The sequence below is a fragment of the Vitis vinifera genome, chromosome 11, assembly GCF_030704535.1.
Source record: "Vitis vinifera cultivar Pinot Noir 40024 chromosome 11, ASM3070453v1".
Taxonomy (NCBI): domain Eukaryota; kingdom Viridiplantae; phylum Streptophyta; class Magnoliopsida; order Vitales; family Vitaceae; genus Vitis; species Vitis vinifera.
Window position 1 is genome coordinate 856,380 of NC_081815.1, and position 17,909 is coordinate 874,288.

At 36.2% G+C, this 17,909-nt stretch overlaps 4 protein-coding genes across 4 annotated transcripts; 3 read left to right on the plus strand and 1 right to left on the minus strand.

Annotated features, from left to right (window-relative positions):
• Positions 1-989: 989 nt before the first annotated feature.
• Positions 990-2,966, plus strand: LOC100254375 (trimethyltridecatetraene synthase). The gene is made up of 2 exons (XM_002278426.5): positions 990-1,937; positions 2,040-2,966. Exons 1-2 carry the CDS (start codon positions 1,032-1,034, stop codon positions 2,661-2,663), a joined length of 1,530 nt encoding a protein of 509 aa, XP_002278462.1. The 5' UTR covers positions 990-1,031; the 3' UTR covers positions 2,664-2,966.
• Positions 2,967-5,797: 2,831 nt separating this feature from the next.
• LOC100249274 (trimethyltridecatetraene synthase-like) lies at positions 5,798-7,399 on the plus strand (the record flags this gene model as incomplete). The annotated part of the gene is made up of 2 exons (XM_059740836.1): positions 5,798-6,590; positions 6,690-7,399. Coding segments are annotated over 2 exons (1,416 nt in total), but the record flags the coding sequence as incomplete, so codon positions are not given.
• Positions 7,400-10,491: 3,092 nt separating this feature from the next.
• LOC100262821 (trimethyltridecatetraene synthase) lies at positions 10,492-12,249 on the plus strand. The gene is made up of 2 exons (XM_002277936.4): positions 10,492-11,407; positions 11,508-12,249. The coding sequence occupies exons 1-2, from the start codon at positions 10,502-10,504 to the stop codon at positions 12,129-12,131; spliced, it is 1,530 nt and encodes a 509-aa protein (XP_002277972.1). The 5' UTR covers positions 10,492-10,501; the 3' UTR covers positions 12,132-12,249.
• Positions 12,250-12,432: 183 nt separating this feature from the next.
• Positions 12,433-14,775, minus strand: LOC100257697 (serine/threonine-protein kinase RIPK). Its single transcript, XM_002277955.5, has 5 exons — positions 14,094-14,775; positions 13,865-14,000; positions 13,430-13,566; positions 13,213-13,336; positions 12,433-13,127 (listed from the first exon to the last, which is right to left on the minus strand). The coding sequence occupies exons 1-5, from the start codon at positions 14,478-14,480 to the stop codon at positions 12,583-12,585; spliced, it is 1,329 nt and encodes a 442-aa protein (XP_002277991.1). The 5' UTR covers positions 14,481-14,775; the 3' UTR covers positions 12,433-12,582.
• Positions 14,776-17,909: the final 3,134 nt, after the last annotated feature.

Below are 17,909 nucleotides of genomic sequence, written 5' to 3' on the forward strand. Positions count from 1 at the left end.
TTATGCATCATCTTTATATAAAAGGTTTCATGGGAGGGCCAAGAGGAGATACATATGATCAGGCATGATAAAAGCATGGTGTTCCCATACACTTTAACATGATAAACAGGGCAAGGATTAATGAGCATTCTTGTAGTCATAACATCAAGAAATATCCCCCAATTGAAAGAGACTAAGGTAGTATTTAGTTTTTTAACTTAATACTCAATGTAATTTACTTTCAAAATTTTTAAATAGAAAAAACAAAAATATTTAATAATAATAAAATAATAAAAAATAAATGATTTAATATTTAATAGTATTAAGTTAAATAAAATTCCATTTAAATTTAAGTAAAAAAGCCAAACACGAAAGTATTAAACTATAGTATCCAATATTAGCCTTGGCCATTAGTTGAGAAGGTTGCTGTTCTCCTCCATGGATGCAATGACAGATTCTTCTGTGTTAAATTTATAAATGTTTTCTCTCTGCTTTTGTGTCATCTTGGTGGACACTGGAAGATCAAGCCATTTAAGTAAGACATTTTTATTGGGTTTTGGTGAGTGAATGATATCTCTGAGTGATACACCTTTTTTATTTTTATTTTTAGCTTTTACCTTATGTTTAATTCCTCGAAACTAAGAAGGAAAGCAATTTTTTTTTTAAATTATCTTCTCATATTAATTATTCTATATAAAATAGGAAAAAAATCAAATATAATTAAAATTAATTAAAAATTTATATATTTTCAAATTATTTAATCTTATTTGAAAAGAATTAAAAAAAAATAAAATGAATTGAAAATAACATATAAAAATAATTTATTAATATTAAATATATTTTTATTTTTTATTTCCTTCCATTTTTCTTCTTTACTTTCTTTTTCCCTTCCAATCAAACATAATGTTTTAAGTGTTTAATAAAATATTTAAACTCTTGTAAATGGTTGAATAGTACTACCAAAATGTGATTCACATGAGTTCAATATATGCTTTCCACCAGCTTATTTGCTTATAAATAGTCCCCCGTTCCTCAAACTTTCACCACCATTAATGGAGGCTCCTTCTTGGGTTGTTTTGGCCCTAGCATGGCTAGCCTCAGTAGCCCTTCTCTCAAAAGTTTTCAGTTTCCGGCCACCCCACAAGCAAAACCTTCCACCAGGTCCCACACCATGGCCGATCATCGGCAACCTAAACCTCATTGGCCATCTCCCCCACCGGTCCCTCCACAAACTGTCCCAAAAATATGGACAAATAATGGAGCTTCGATTTGGGTCTTTCCCAGTTGTAGTGGCCTCATCTTCAGAAATGGCAAAGCAGTTCTTAAAGACAAACGATCACCTCTTTGCCTCCAGGCCTCACACTGCTGCCGGCAAGTACATTACTTATAACTACTCCAACATCACCTGGGCTCCTTACGGTCCATACTGGCGCCAAGGGCGTAAAATCTTCCTCACAGAGCTGTTCAGCTCGAAAAGGCTCGCGTCTTATGAGTACATTCGGGTTGAAGAAAGGCAGGCTTTCATCTCCCGCCTCTACGCATTGTCAGGAAAGCCAGTCATGCTTAAAGAACATCTCTCTCGCGTTACTCTCGGCGTTATAAGCAGAATTGTACTGGGGGAGAAGTACTTCAGTGAGTTCGAATCCGGGAGGTCGATGTTGACGGTGGAAGAGTGTCAGAAGATGCTGGGTGAGTTGTTCTTGCTTAATGGTGTGTTGAATATTGGGGATTGGATACCGTGGATTGCATTCTTGGACTTGCAGGGGTATGTGAAGAGGATGAAGGCTTTGCGCGATAAATTTGATAGGTTTTATGATCATGTGCTTGAGAAACACAGGGCCAGAAGAGAAGCAGAGGACTTTGTGGCTAAGGACATGGTGGATATGCTTCTGAGATTGGCTGATGATCCTGATGTTGAGGTTAAGCTCACTACTGATGGGATCAAAGGGTTTACACAGGTTAGTGTTATTTGAGTTCATGAACATATCCAACCATTCAAATTAGGCCTGTTCTATTGAAACCTCATGATAATTTTGCTTGTTTTGTTGTTTCATGGTCAGGACCTAATAGCTGGTGGTACAGATACCTCAGCTACTACTCTGGAATGGGCGATGTCCGAGGTCTTGAGGCAGCCAAACATAGCTAAAAAGGCAACTGAAGAGCTGGATAGAGTTATAGGGAGAGATAGATGGGTGGAGGAGAAAGACATTGCCCAACTTCCTTACATAGATGCAATTGTGAAGGAGACAATGAGGCTACACCCTATTGTTGTCCTGCTGGCACCTCACCTGGCTCTTCAAGATTGCAATGTAGCTGGCTATGATATTCGCAGAGGAACCCGAGTCCTAGTAAACACATGGAGCATAGGGAGGGACCCCAACATATGGGATGCACCCGAGGAATTTCGACCAGAGAGGTTCCTAGGGAAGGCAATTGATGTGAAGGGACAAAGCTTTGAGCTGCTGCCATTTGGTTCAGGGCGGAGGATGTGCCCTGGATACAGCCTTGGCCTAAAGATGATTCAATCGAGCTTGGCTAACATGTTGCATGGATTCCACTGGAAATTGCCTTGGGATATGAAGACAGAAGAGCTGAACATGGAGGAAGTTTTTGGACTGACAACTCCAAGGAAGGTCCCACTTGTTGCTGTCATGGAGCCTAGACTCCAAAACCATCTTTACTAGTCGTGCCTTAGACCTATGTTTTTGAAGATGATCGGAAAAGTGTCCTTCTAGCTCGATTGCATGGGCTGGTTTTTATATAACAGGGTTGCCTGGCCATGTGGTAGGCTGGTCAGTCATTTTCCTGCCTTTTACAAGAATACAAAAATGCCTTTTGACTAATAGGCAAAGGCAGTCAGCTTTCCATCAAGCGTTTGGTGTGTTATTAGTTCACCTCGTCAGGTATTCTTCTTGGAGGGTAGCACGTTGGGGATGTACTGCTTTTTGGCACCTCCAGTTTTATTAATATTATTCAGTTGTGTGTAATGGTTTTGATCCGTTAATTGTATTTCTTCTGTTCTCTATCCATGAATGCATTAGTGGCTTGCTTAATTAATAACAAACCTTTGAAAAATGAGGTTACTGATGTTGTCAAAGGATACACATAATTGTATTTAGACACATGGCAGAGTGATCCCTGTATAAGAAACAAAATAAGGAATATGGGAGTTTATAGAGATACGACACCTCGTACACTACTACATCTCATCTTCATCAACCCTAGACCTTTATCACCTTTTAACATGTCGGCATGCTGCATGCCACTTCTAATTTTGTTGGTGAATAAAGCGTATGTGATTCTATTGGATGATTAGCTTCTTATTGTCAAAAAGGCGCAAAAAATATCTTACAGTAAGCAAAAAAGATTATCGACAGGCTGCCATGCATATCATATGCTTAAAACATTCTTGTCCTTATTCAAATTCAGTCACTTTCCTTAATCTTTCATCAATCTAATTTCTTCCTTAAGTGCTATTCCAACAACCCTATCTTATCTTAAATTTAGAGACATTTATATAATTTGAAATTTTAAAAAGGCTTTTTTTTAAAAATAAATATTTATATAATTTTAAAATTTTGTGAGAAAACAAATGAGATATTTTCATTATTTTGGTCTTTGCAATCACCCACTATCTTTATTTATTTCCCATATTATAAAAAATTGAAAAGATAAAATAAAGAAAATAAATACAGAAAGTCTTCAAAGAACAGATTACTTTGTTGTACCATTTAAAAGTAAGAGTCTAACCTTGATCCATCTTTATATATGTAAATTAAAATTCTAAATATAATTTAGGTGGTGATAAATTTTATTTCAAATTTAAAAACTTAGGAGTATTTACAAATGTTCATCATAAAATAAAAGAAAAATAAAAGGAAAGTAAAGAGGCAAGATGGAGATGGGGAAAAAAATTAGGGAAAATAATAATAATAATAATAATAATAATAATAATAATAATAATAATAATTAAATAGACATAGGAAAATAATTTTTAGAGTTTTAGTTTAAATAAATAATTGAAAAAAATGGATTATAAATATAATTGATAATAAGAGTTTTATATAAATTGGCAATTTCCTATAGATGAAAATAATATTACTTATATAGAAAATTAGGAATTAGAGTATTAATAATTACATCAAAGAGAATAATATTAATGCAAATGGTATCAAGAACGTCAAATACTAATTTTTAATTTTTGATAAATAGCCGATTGAAATAATTATTCTTTGAACTATGTTATGTTATGTGTGGATTAAGTTCTTTATGATCAAGTAATGTTTTTATGAAATGTATTATGATTTTAAATTGGGAATTTCGATCATATGATTTATTGATCATTGTGTAAGTGGATTTTAGTTTATAATTTATTATAATGACTTTGAAATTTTGATTATTAGTGGTCTTGCTCAATAGAGTATAAATTATTAACCTTCGTTACCCTTGATAGGGGGTAGTGATGCTATGCAATCCTAACCAATAAGATGCTATTAACCTTTGGTATGCTATTGATTGAATGTTGATGGGGGAACAAAATGAAGCTACCCATCTAGTGCAAATTCCATTATTTGGTTATAGTGTTATTATCAGCGAAATAGAGTAAAATATTTATTTATAAAATCATTTTGAACATGAACTTCTACTATTAAGTGTATTATATTGTTTTATACTTTTTGAAGTGTCAATTTTTTTTCAAAAAAAAAATGTAAACTTAATTATTAAATTAAATGAGTAGATTTTTCTTATTGACTTATTTTTTCTTATCGTGTTAAATATCGAATTCACTCTTTTTTTATAATTCCACTTTTCAATTACAAGTGATGCCAATGAAGAGAGATTGTAATATAATTAAGAGTGTTTTTATTATAAACAGTTTTGAAATAGATATTGTTTATGATTATTAACTTAAGACTAATTGTAGTTGTAACTTCTAAAAATTAAATTTTATAGAATCATTGAAGTCATCGTTGAGATATTTTAATTATTTTTGGTTTTGCTAGTCAACTTAATTTATGTATTAAGTTATTGGATTTGACATGTGAAATGGCTGTGATGCTCTTAGCCTTCGGGTTCGAGGTATCAGAGCCATTGTCATCACTTCACGGCCTTCCAACTGGGTAGGCTTGCTCGAAGTCACACCCTCAAATCACTAGCATGAAAGCTAGCTTTTACCTTGTTAGGTGAACCGGCTTAGGAAACTGTAAACTGAGATCCAATCAATAAGCAAGAAGTTCAATTATTGAAGTTCTTATTCATTTGAGTGCTCTTCGACTACTTTATGTAAAAAATTTCATGAAAGGGCCAAGAGGATATACATATGATCAGGCATGGATGATGCTTGGTGATCCCATACAGTACTCTCACGTGATATACGGGCCAAGGATTAACGAGTATTCTTGTAGTAATAACGTTAAGATATGAACCCTAATGGAAATACTAACTAGAACACGCACGAAAGTATTAAGCTATGGTATCCATTAGCATTGGCCATTAGTTGAAGGTTGCAGTCCTCTATAGATCTCCATTAATGATTCTTTTGTGTTAAATTTATAAATGTTTTCTCCATACTTTTGTGTCATATTGGTGGACCCTGGAAGATCCGTCCTTACAACCAGCCATATCAGTAAGACATTTTTATTGGGTTTCTGGTAAATAAATATTAGCATAAATTGGAAGGCGGTGGCTGTCCATTTCTGCAGTGATACACCATTGTCTTTTTTAAGCTTTTAGTATTTAATAAAATATTCAAGCTTTTGTAAATGGTTGAATAACACTATCAACATGTGATTCACATGAGTTTAATATGTGATTTCAACCATGGCCAATCATGGGCAACCTAAACCTCATTGGCCATCTCCCCCACCGGTCCCTCCACAAACTGTCCCAAAAATATGGACAAATAATGGAGCTTCGATTTGGGTCTTTCCCAGTTGTAGTGGCCTCATCTTCAGAAATGGAAAAGCAATTCTTAAAGACAAACGATCACCTCTTTGCCTCCAGGCCTCACACTGCTGCCGGAAAGTACACTAATTATAACTACTCCAACATCACCTGGGCTCCTTACGGTCCATACTGGCGCCAAGGGCGTAAAATCTTCCTCACAGAGATGTTCAGCTCGAAAAGGCTCGAGTCTTATGAGTACATTCGGGTTGAAGAAAGGCAGGCTTTCATCTCCCGCCTCTACGCATTGTCAGGAAAGCCAGTCATGCTTAAAGAACATCTCTCTCGCGTTACTCTCAGCGTTATAAGCAGAATTGTACTGGGGGAGAAGTACTTCAGTGAGTTCGAATCCGGGAGGTCAATGGTGACGGTGGAAGAGTGTCAGAAGATGCTGGTTGAGTTGCTCTTGCTTAATGGTGTGTTGAATATTGGGGATTGGATACCGTGGATCGCATTCTTGGACTTGCAGGGGTATGTGAAGAGGATGAAGGCTTTGCGCCATAAATTTGATAGGTTTTATGATCATGTGCTTGAGAAACACAGGGCCAGGAGAGAAGCAGAGGACTTTGTGGCTAAGGACATGGTGGATATGCTTCTGAGATTGGCTGATGATCCTGATATTGAGGTTAAGCTCACTACTGATGGGATCAAAGGGTTTACACAGGTTAGTGTTATATGAGTTCATGAACATATCCAACCATTCAAATTAGGCCTATTCTATTGAAACCTCGTGATAATTTTGCTTGTTTTGTTGTTTCATGGTCAAGACCTAATAGCTGGTGGTACAGATACCTCAGCTACTACTCTGGAATGGGCGATGTCCGAGGTCTTGAGGCAGCCAAACATAGCTAACAAGGCAACCGAAGAGCTGGATAGAGTTATAGGGAGAAATAGATGGGTGGAAGAGAAAGACATTCCCCAACTTCCTTACATAGATGCAATTGTGAAGGAGACAATGAGGCTACACCCTGTTGCTGTCCTGCTTGCCCCTCACCTGGCTCTTCAGGACTGCCATGTAGCTGGCTATGATATTCGCAAAGGAACCCGAGTCCTAATAAACACATGGAGCATAGGGCGGGACCCCAATCTATGGGATGCACCTGAGGAATTTTTCCCAGAGAGGTTCCTAGGGAAGGCAATTGATGTAAAGGGGCAAAACTTTGAGCTACTGCCATTTGGTTCAGGGCGGAGGATGTGTCCTGGCTACAGCCTTGCCCTAAAGATGATTGGATCCAGCTTGGCTAACATGTTGCATGGATTCCACTGGAAATTGCCTGGAGATATGAAGCCAGAAGAGCTGAACATTGAGGAAGTGTTTGGACTGACAACTCCAAGGAAGGTCCCACTTGTTGCTTTCATGGAGCCTAGACTCCCAAGTCATCTTTACTAGTCGTGCCTTAGACCTATGTTTTCTTAATATTATTCAGTTGTGTGCAATGGTTTTAGTCTGTTAATTCTATTTCTCCTGTTCTCTATCCATGAATGCATTAGTGGCTTGCTCAATTGATAACAAACATTACAAAAATGAGGTTACGGTTAACAAAAGATACACCTAATGCCAAACTTTTCAATTGTGTCGATGGTGTATATGTCACTAATGATCTCATTTCTTAGGACTTCATTTTCTTTTCTCATGTGGGGGAGGCAGCCATGAATCAGTCAGTTGCTTCATTGTTAATCAAAGAAAATGAGGCGAATTTGAAAGAATTGATTCAGATAGCTAAAATGTTCTCCTCATAAGTATTCATACACTTTATGCCTAAAATGTGACCCACTATGAAATACAAGACAACCCTCAGTAAATCTCTATTCATAATATGATCTATAGTTCTACCCACTTTTCTACCCTTCCTGCTTCTGGGATGTAGGGAGAGTTTGGATTGTTTATGAGATTCTGGCGTAGAGTGGTTTTGAATAAGTGGTTGGGGATTTTGGTGATATGATCCTATGCCTATGGCCTCGACGGGAACTTTCTTTTTTGGGTTTCTTCTGTGCTTCTCCTTCTTCCTTTGTCTCCTTCTTATGCAAGTCATTTTTGCTTTGGACCGTGCACGCAAAGACCCCAACAGGAATGTCATGTGGGCCGAAGTGACTTGAGACTAAATTGAGTTTGTGTCACTTGGTCCAACCCACTTAAGATCCTAATTAATTAATTAACTCTAATGTGCTTAAATAAATTAACTAACCTAATTCAGAAAGTAAGTTTATAAGATTTAGTGTAATATTACATTTTTACCAGAATACCTTTATTGTACACTTATGAATTATATACCCAAAATATCCTTAAAGCAAGTGCCACAATGAAACAGGAGCTCAAGTGAGGGCCACTTCTGAAGTTGACTCAACTACACTCAAAATCCAATTCTGGCTCCCTAAACTCAACTACTTTCAAAATATTGGTTCTTCAAAATCCAATTCTGAAGTTAGACTCAACATTCCATTCCATTAAAAAAAGTTAACTACACTCTAGTATCCTATGAAATTACAACGATACAAAGCTTGAGTGTATGACCTACTATCTATTACATGCAAACTCCTCATGAATTGATATTTGTAATATAACAAAGAATTTAGGTAAAGTCTCTAGAAAACTTTGAATGGAAGAGTTTAAGTGTTGATAAATTTTATTTAAAATCGAAAAATTAGGGATATGTACAAATGTTTAGACGAGGTTTATATTTAATAAAAAATAATAAATAAAAATAAAAAGCCTTTAAAGAACTTTGGTATGAAGAGTTTAGGTGTTTATAAATTTTATTTCAAATAAAAAAAATTAGGAATATATACAAATATTTAGACGAGATTCGTATTGAATTGAAAAGAGTACATAAAAGCGGCAATTAGCTAAATGGTTAATATGGCTTGTTGCGTGTTTGGGTGTTGAATGGATGAAACCACAGACAAATAAAAGGAAAATAAAGAGGCATGGTGGAGAGGAGGAATAAATTTTGGGGACAATAATATAATTAAATATACACACAAATAGATTTTTGAGAGTTTTAGGTTAGATAAATAATTGAAAAAGGTATATTATTAACGTATTTGGTAATGGAGTTGTATACAAATTGGGAATTGCCTCCATATTAAAATAATATTAATGCAAGAGTATTAAGAATGCTAAATAATAATTTTAGATAAATAGCGCATCAAAATTTTTTGAACTATGTTATGCCAGGTAAGTTCACTGTGGTCACGTGCTTTAAAAATTCGACTGACTTTTATTATATAAGAGTTAATAGTGCAATAAATCATTTTGTAATTCCTAATCAATTTGTAATTAAAGTATTAAAATATTTAAATTTTCTAAAGTGGATCAATTAATAATATTCTTCTAAAATGCGATATGATTTGTTCTTTGGTTTTTGAAATAAATTAAAAATATCATATGATTTATTGATTATTATGTGAGTGGATTTTAGTTCTCAATTTATTATATATAATGACTTTGAAACTTTGGTTATTGGTGGCGGATAAATTGTTGATCTTCACTACCTTTGACGAGGGTAGTAATGTAGTATAACCCTAACCAGTAAGGATGTTATTAGCCTTGGTACACCATATATTAAAAATCATTCCCTCCATCAATAAAATGAATAAATTGAGGCTAACTACCTTACGTAAGTCTCACTATTTGGATATAGTGAATCAAAGTAAAATATTTATTTATGAAATTATTTTGAATACGAACCAATAATGCAAGTGTATTATATTATTTTATATTTAAATTGAAAGTGCCAATTTTTTTTTTAAAGAAATATATCTCAAAAGATTTAATGTTATATTATATTTTAGCCTCCTTGTTGAACTCTCCTAGAAAACTGTAGAGTGAGATCGAATCAAACGAGCAGGAATTCAATTATTAAAATACTTATTCATTAATAATGCAAGTGTATTATATTATTTTATATTTAAATTGAAAGTGCCAATTTTTTTTTAAAAGAAATATATCTCAAAAGATTTAATGTTATATTATATTTTAGCCTCCTTGTTGAACTCTCCTAGAAAACTGTAGAGTGAGATCGAATCAAACGAGCAAGAATTCAATTATTAAAATACTTATTCATTTGGCTGTATACAAAAATTTCATGGAAGGGCAAAGAAGATGTAGATATGATCAGGCATGGATGATGGTGTTCCCATACAGTACTCTCACGTGATGAACGGGGCAAGGATTAACTAGAACACAAAAGTATTAAACTATACATACAAGATCCGTTAGGGTTTTGGCCATTGGCTGAAGATTGCAGTCCTGTATAGATCTCCATTGATTCTTTTGTGATAAATTTACAAACGTTTTCTCCATGCTTTTGTGTCATTTTGGTGGACCCCGGAAGATCCATTATTAAAACCAGCCATATCAGTAAGGAATGATAATATATTTTGGAAGGTGGGTGTACGTCTATTTCTGAAGTGAAAAAGGCACCATTGTTTTTTAATGTTTAAGCGTTTAAGTTATGGTTGATTAATATTAACAAATACGATTCACATGAGAGTTGGGACTAATATGTGATTTCCACAATCTTATTTGCTTATAAATAGTCCCCCATTCCTCAAACTTACACCACCACCATCACCACCAATGGAGGCTCCTTCTTGTGTAGTTTTGGCCCTGGTGTGGCTAGCTGCAGCAGCCCTTCTCTCAAAACTTTTCAGTTTCCGGCCAGCCCACAAGCAAAACCTTCCACCAGGCCCCAAACCATGGCGGATCATCGGCAACCTAAACCTCATTGGCCATCTCCCCCACCTGTCCCTCCACAAACTGTCCCAAAAATATGGACAAATAATGCAGCTTCAATTCGGGTCCTTCCCAGTTGTAGTGGCCTCGTCTCCAGAAATGGCAAGGCAGTTCTTAAAGACAAATGATCACCTCTTTGCCTCTAGGCCTCAGACTGCTGCTGGCAAGTACACTGCTTATAACTACTCCAACATCACCTGGGCACCTTACGGTCCATGCTGGCGCCAGGGGCGTAAAATCTTCCACACAGAGCTGTTCAGCTGGAAAAGGCTCGAGTCTTGTGAATATATTCGGGTCGAAGAAAGGCGGGCTTTCGTCTCCCGCCTCTATGCGTTGTCAGGAAAGCCAGTCATGCTTAAAGACCATCTCTCTCGCGTTACTCTCAGCGTTATAAGCAGAATTGTACTGGGGGAGAAGTACTTCAATGAGTCTGAATCCGGGAGGTCAATAGTGACGGTGGAAGAGTTCCAGGAGATGCTGGATGAGTTGTTCTTGCTTAATGGTGTGTTGAATATTGGGGATTGGATACCTTGGATTGCATTCTTGGACTTGCAAGGGTATGTGAAGAGGATGAAGGCCTTGCGTGATAAATTTGATAGGCTTTTTGATCATGTGATTGAGAAACACAGGGCCAGAAGAGAAGCAGCGGACTTTGTGGCTAAGGATATGGTGGATATGCTTCTGAGATTGGCTGATGATCCTGATCTTGAGGTTAAGCTCGGTACTGATGGGGTCAAAGGGCTTACCCTGGTTAGTGTTATATGAGTTATGAACATATCCAGCCATTCAAATTAGTATATTCTATTGAAATCTCATGATAATTTTGCTTGTTTTGTTGTTTCATGGTCAGGACCTGCTTGCTGGTGGTACAGATACCTCAGCTACTACTATGGAATGGGCAATGTCTGAGATCTTGAGGCAGCCAAGCATAGCTACGAAGGCAACTGAAGAGCTGGATAGAGTCATAGGGAGAGACAGATGGGTGGAAGAGAAAGACATCCCCCAACTTCCTTACATAGATGCAATTGTGAAGGAGACAATGAGGCTACACCCTGTTGCTGTCCTGCTTGCCCCTCACCTGGCTCTTCAAGACTGCAATGTATCTGGCTATGATATTCGCAAAGGAACCCGAGTCCTAGTAAACGCATGGAGCATAGGGAGGGACCCCAACATATGGGATGCACCGGAGGAATTTCGCCCAGAGAGGTTCCTAGGGAAGGCAATTGATGTGAACGGGCAAAACTTTGAGCTACTACCATTTGGTTCAGGGCGGAGGATGTGTGTTGGATACAGGCTTGGCCTAAAGATGATTCAATCAAGCTTGTCTAACATGTTGCATGGATTCCACTGGAAATTGCCTGGGGATATGAAGACAGAAGAGCTGAACATGGAGGAAGTGTTTGGCCTTACAACTCCAAGGAAGGTCCCACTTGTTGCTGTCATGGAGCCTAGACTCCCAAGTCATCTGTATTAGTCGTGCCTTTCGACCTATGTTTTCTTGATATTTTTCAGTTGTGTGGGATGTTTTTAAACTGTTAATTGTATTTCTCCTGTTCTATATCCATGAATGCAGTGGCTTCCTCCATTGATAACAGACCTTTGAAAAATGAGGTTACTGATGTTGTCAAAGGATACACATAATGCCAAACTTTCAATTATGACAATGGTGTATATGTCACTAATGATCTCATTTTATAGGACTTCATCTTCTTTTCTCATTTGGGGCAGGCAGCCATGAGTCAGTCAGTTGCCTCATCGTTAATCAAAGAAAAATGAGGCGAATTTGAAAGAATTGATTCTAATGACTAAAGTGTTCTTCTCATAAATATTCATACACTTCATGCCTAAAATGTGACACTATGAAATCAAGACAAATCCTCAACAAATCTCTATTTACAGTATGATCTACAGTTCTACCAGTCAGTCTAACTTCCCCTGCTCCTGGGATGCAGGGGAGAGTTTGGACTGTTTCTGAGGTTCTGGCGTAGAGCGGTTTCTGAATAAATGGTTGGGGATTTTGGTGATCTCATCCTATGCCTATGGCCTTGATGGGAACTTTCTTTTTTGGGTTCCTTCTGTGCTTCTCCTCCTTCCTTCGTCTCCTCCTTAGGCAAGTCATTTTCGCTTGGGACAGTGTAAACAAAGGTCCCAACTGGAATTTCATTGTAGTCCTGGAGAGGCTCCAGGGTCTTAACCACAGTGCTCATTGTTGGCCTATGCTTTGGCCTGTGGCTCAGGCACTGGTAAGCCAATGCAGCAGCGCTCTGAGCCCCTGCTTCTGAGTATTGACCTTCAAGTCTTGGATCCATTATGCGGGCAAGCTTCCTGGAATCGTTCAGTTGTGGCCTAGCCCACTCTGCTAGGTTCTGCTCCCTGTTAGGCCGGGTCTTATCCACTGATCTTCTCCCAGTTAGTAGCTCTAAGAGCACCACTCCAAAGCTGTAAACATCGCTCATTGCTGTCAAATGCCCTGAAAACAAGCAAACTTATTAGTACTCCAAAGTAATATGCCCTTTTACATTCAATCTAGATTGGATTAAACCTTACTGAATTACCTGTCATAATGTACTCTGGAGCAGCATACCCTTGTGTCCCCATTACTCGGGTTGAAACATGTGTGTCATCACCTTCAGGGCCGTCCTTGGCTAGACCAAAATCTGATAATTTGGGAGTATGATCCTGAAAATAGTATCACCATAAGGTCATTGATCACAAAGAAAGCCAACAACAATGCTGAAAGTACTCTCAAACAAGGGGGGAGCAGAAGCTTACAGAGTCCAACAAGATGTTTGAAGCCTTAAAATCTCGATATATAACAGGTTTCTCCGCTTCATGGAGGAAAGCTAAACCCTTTGCAGCCCCAAGTGCAATTTTCATTCTTGTGGACCATGGAAGAGAAACAGAGTACCCTGCAGCAGATGAGCGTTCACATTTATTCCTCCATTTGAGTGTTTGAAAAAGGAGAAAACGATTTCCCAACGGAAGAAATTAAGACAAAAAGCAAAGAATTCTTCTTCCCCAACCACGCATACCAAACCCCCCATATGAGCAAGAAAAATTCAACAGCTAAGATTATTTCTACTGTTATACACTTTCATATGCAATGAGAACTAAATAAATATCAAAGACTATGACATTTTGGAAACCAGATATAGAATTTTCCAATCTAGAAAAACGAAAATGGTGGTGGAAAAATGGAGAGCATACTTCTGAAGAGCTGATTCTCCAAGCTTCCTCGCGGCATGTATTCGTATACCAGGAGCCTGTGCTCGTCCTCGCAACAATACCCGATCAGCTTGACAAGATGCGGGTGCCTCAGTTGCCCGAGAAAAATCACTTCTGTCTGCAATCAAAGGAAGGAAAAAACACCATTTCATCACCAACCCATTAAGGAAAATTCAATACTGGAAAATAAAAAGAACGAACTTGAACTCACCAGCCATTCTCGATGGCCCTGCAAGCCTTCCAAATCCAAAAGCTTGACAGCCACGGGCTGAGCCTTCAAACCAGGGCGGAGCTTGTCATCAATGAAGCCCTTGTGGACGGGGCCGAACCCGCCTTCTCCGATGAAGTTGTTGGAGGAGAAGTTCTGGCAGATCACCTTCAGCTCAGTCAGCGTGAACACATGAAGGTTTGACCCCATCAGAGAGGTGGACAGATCCTCAGACAGCGTCGACCCCGGATTACTCAAATCCGATATCGAAATCCTCTGAAACGAGGTCTGCTTCGCCACCACTGCCGCCTTCCTCCGCTTGGACGCCATCTTTTCCGACCCGTAACATGCCGGGAAAACCGATCTCCACGTGATCTTCTTCACTGCCATCTCTCTCCTGTATATTTTCTATACCACCAGCCTACCTCCTCTCGCCTTTTTCTCAATCAAAAACTATCTCAGGAACAAAGAAAATGGGCCGATGGAAATGGGAATGGGTTCAATGATCTAAATATGGAGAAGGGGTGGGGGAATATTCAAATCACCACCTGCTCTCTAGACTCTATACAAGGCGCACACTGAGAAGAGGTTTCCAACTCGTTTCTTTTATTTTATGTATTTATTTTTTCATTTTAATTTCTTCCTCCACGCAGCATGAAATCTTCAACATTTCTATTTACATGATGATAATGAAAGTGGTGCGTAGATTTTTCTTTTTCTCTCTTTCCTTTTTTTTCGTTTTTAAAATGACGTTATTGACCTTGAGAGTCTTTGACTTTTTGTTGGTAGACAAATAGAGACCTGGTTTTTGGGTGTGTTTGGAAACTTTCCAAAGGGCCTTTTATATTCAACACGCTTTGGAGGATTCGATTGGAGATGAACAAAAAGTCTTTATCGAATAATAATTATTAATTATTATTGTTGGCCTTTTATTTTCTTTATACCATAAGGGAACAAGTGTGTGTGTGTGCGCCCTTTATAAGTAGTAATCACCAAATGTCAAGACAATGTATTTTGATTCATGACCCTTCAATCATATATGATGAGATAAAAATAAAAAATTAAAATTAAAATATAAAATAATGAAACTTGAATACAATTTATAAAAATATTTGTAAGTTGTAAAATAATGAGACTTTTTAATATAATATTTCACAATTCTTTAATGTATTTCGATACAATACATTGCTGACACGATATCAAAAATCATTTTTTCATTATTATATTAAAAAAATCATTGCCTAATAATCTAAAAACAATGACATATCTTAACTTTCTTTGTATCCAATTCTTTGAAATTTTGAATTTATTTTTTATTTTTATTTTATAAAATAAGAAATTAGATTTGTTGGTCAAAAGCTAATGGGACAAATTAAAAATAAATTATTTTATATATATGGAAAAGCACTTTTTCATATTATATTAAATATTTTTATCAGTTTTATTTGTATAATAAGATATGAAAACCATGGTTATAATATAATATACCAAGAATATAATTAGATTATAGAAAAATAATAATACAAATAATATGATATGAATATGAGCGGGCCTGAGATTTCAATATGTTGCCCCACCCCCACCTTCTGAATTTTTCCTAGTACGATAATGCTTTAAAAAAATGAAAAAGATATTTATTTTCAGACATATTTTGATGGTAATAAAAAATGAAAATAATAATAATAATCAGAGAAAAATAGAGAGGGATAAGAAATCCAGCTGTTGATAGAGATAAGGGCAATTCCGTCAACAAGGAATGGCTTGTACTGGCATGGTTCCGTATCTTCTAGAAAAACTTCTCCAATATAAAACCACACAATCCAGTAAAATTACACAACCACCCTCCAAGGTTCACTAGAATTCCGAAACTGATCACAGCCGTCCCTTCCACTGACTCCACCAATCAAGCACAATTTAGACGATCCCCGTTCTCCCATCTCCTTGACCTCAATATCACGGTGGGGTCCACAAAGTGGTAGGTGAAGCGTCACCCAAACACCTCGTCATTATTGCGTCCATGTCAGCAAAGAAACTTGGGTACCTGTCCCCAATCGAGGGGTATTTTCGTCAAAGTTAGAGTTGGTAGGGTGGGGCCCATGGCCCTCTTCGTCATTTCAATATGAAAATAGCGGCGACGGCATCCACATTGAAGTGTAATGCTAAGTCTTAATAGGACCCGATCATTCACCATTACAGCCGTCTGTAATTCGTTTTGAAATGATAGTTTATTTTATTATTTAAATTAAATGTTTTTTTACTATTTCCATTTTTCACTTTATGATTAAAATAGTTAAAACTATCTCCTTTCCTTTACTTTAAATATTTAAAAATAAATAAATTACAGCATGTGGGTTTAATTTTTCTCAACTCAATAGGAGTTTATCAACTTGATAAATAATTTTCGAGATGTGAAAAAAAATTATAGAAAACAACTTAAAGTTTAAAAAAAAAAACGATTTCAAAACATTGCGACAAACTCCTATTATAAACTCCTATGGAGTTTACAATCAATTGTCTTATCATAATTATTTTTTACAATCTTTTAAAACATTTTGAACATGTTTAAAAAATTATTAATAAAAGAAAGGGTTTCAAAACTCGTTATCAGTAAATAATAAGCAACACAAACTTCTGTGTTTACCCTAATACGAGCCAAACGCAAGTCACTCTTATTGAAGACAGCACGGGATGTCGTGTTAGCAATAACACGAAAAAATTTGTCTTCAACAAAAAATCTTTTCAATTATAGAAATAATTTATATGTAAAATCTGTAAATTAAAAGAAGTCCTGAGATGAGAAGATTTTTTTCATAGCACAATAATCGACATTTTATATTTAATTAAATTATTGTCATCTTAAGATTGTAATTTTAAATATATGACATTAATTTCATATTTAGTTTTAACTTAACTAAAAGTAAGCATTTTAAACGAGGCCATTACTGTATTTTTGGCATTATTAGCTCAAAAAAATGATGATACCACAAACATATTATATTGATTTTTTATGAAATCAATTTGAGTAGTACCAAAATAATGATAACTGATTAAGGTTACCAAGACATGTTCAAGTCATAGAACATGATTGCTAATAGGGAAGAAGGATTAAATTACTAAAATTCACTTAATAGCATCCACTAATCCTTTAGTGGTGGGCTAAGCCTGGTGAACTCATGGTCTTAGGGCAGTCAAGAGAATCCAACCAATCAATACAAGGTAGCCAAGTTAGTGGTTAATTTTCAAAATAATCCAATCCTAACTCAAACCCCATCTTATAATGAAACCGAACTACTCACTATTTTATGATTAAGTCCACTTCCATTCACCCTCAGTTCAAATTGGGTTGGCTAACAATAATGTTTACCATTTCTATAACAACGCACTATGCACTTTGGCTCCAAGTCTTCGTTGAGTTAGTTTTGAAATATTTTCAAATGAGTTTTCTAACTTTTTAATTGAAAATGATTTTTTGATAGTTAGTTTTGGAAACATATTATTTTTCCAAACAAATTTAAAATGTTTTCAAGTTTTGTTTTTTTCTTTAGAGTGTTCTAAAAACCAATTAAAAATATAAAGAATGCTTCGAAAACGTTTACATTATCCATAAATGCAGAGCATCGTCATGAATAACAAGTTGAGAAAACTCTTTTTTGTATATATTTGTATTTTTAAACAAAATTTCATATTTTGTAATAACTGAGAAATGATTTTAAAATCATTCAAAACATTTTTCAAAAATTGGATTTTCAAATGTCATCAAACATATCCCAATTAGTTTCTTCACTTTTATAACGTTTCTTACTAGACTTTCACAAGCAA

What these genes read in the sequence shown, in the direction of transcription:
- LOC100254375 (XM_002278426.5), top strand. Translation starts at nt 1,032, where the DNA reads ATGGAGGCTCCTTCTTGGGTTGTTTTGGCCCTAGCATGGCTAGCCTCA. An exon ending in GGATCAAAGGGTTTACACAG is followed by an intron (nt 1,938 to 2,039) that starts GTTAGTGTTATT and finishes TTTCATGGTCAG; the next exon opens with GACCTAATAGCTGGTGGTAC.
- LOC100262821 (XM_002277936.4), top strand. Translation starts at nt 10,502, where the DNA reads ATGGAGGCTCCTTCTTGTGTAGTTTTGGCCCTGGTGTGGCTAGCTGCA. An exon ending in GGGTCAAAGGGCTTACCCTG is followed by an intron (nt 11,408 to 11,507) that starts GTTAGTGTTATA and finishes TTTCATGGTCAG; the next exon opens with GACCTGCTTGCTGGTGGTAC.
- LOC100257697 (XM_002277955.5), bottom strand. Translation starts at nt 14,480, where the DNA reads ATGGCAGTGAAGAAGATCACGTGGAGATCGGTTTTCCCGGCATGTTAC. An exon ending in GGAGAATCAGCTCTTCAGAA is followed by an intron (nt 13,567 to 13,864) that starts GTATGCTCTCCA and finishes CATCTGCTGCAG; the next exon opens with GGTACTCTGTTTCTCTTCCA. An exon ending in CAAACATCTTGTTGGACTCT is followed by an intron (nt 13,337 to 13,429) that starts GTAAGCTTCTGC and finishes TACTATTTTCAG; the next exon opens with GATCATACTCCCAAATTATC.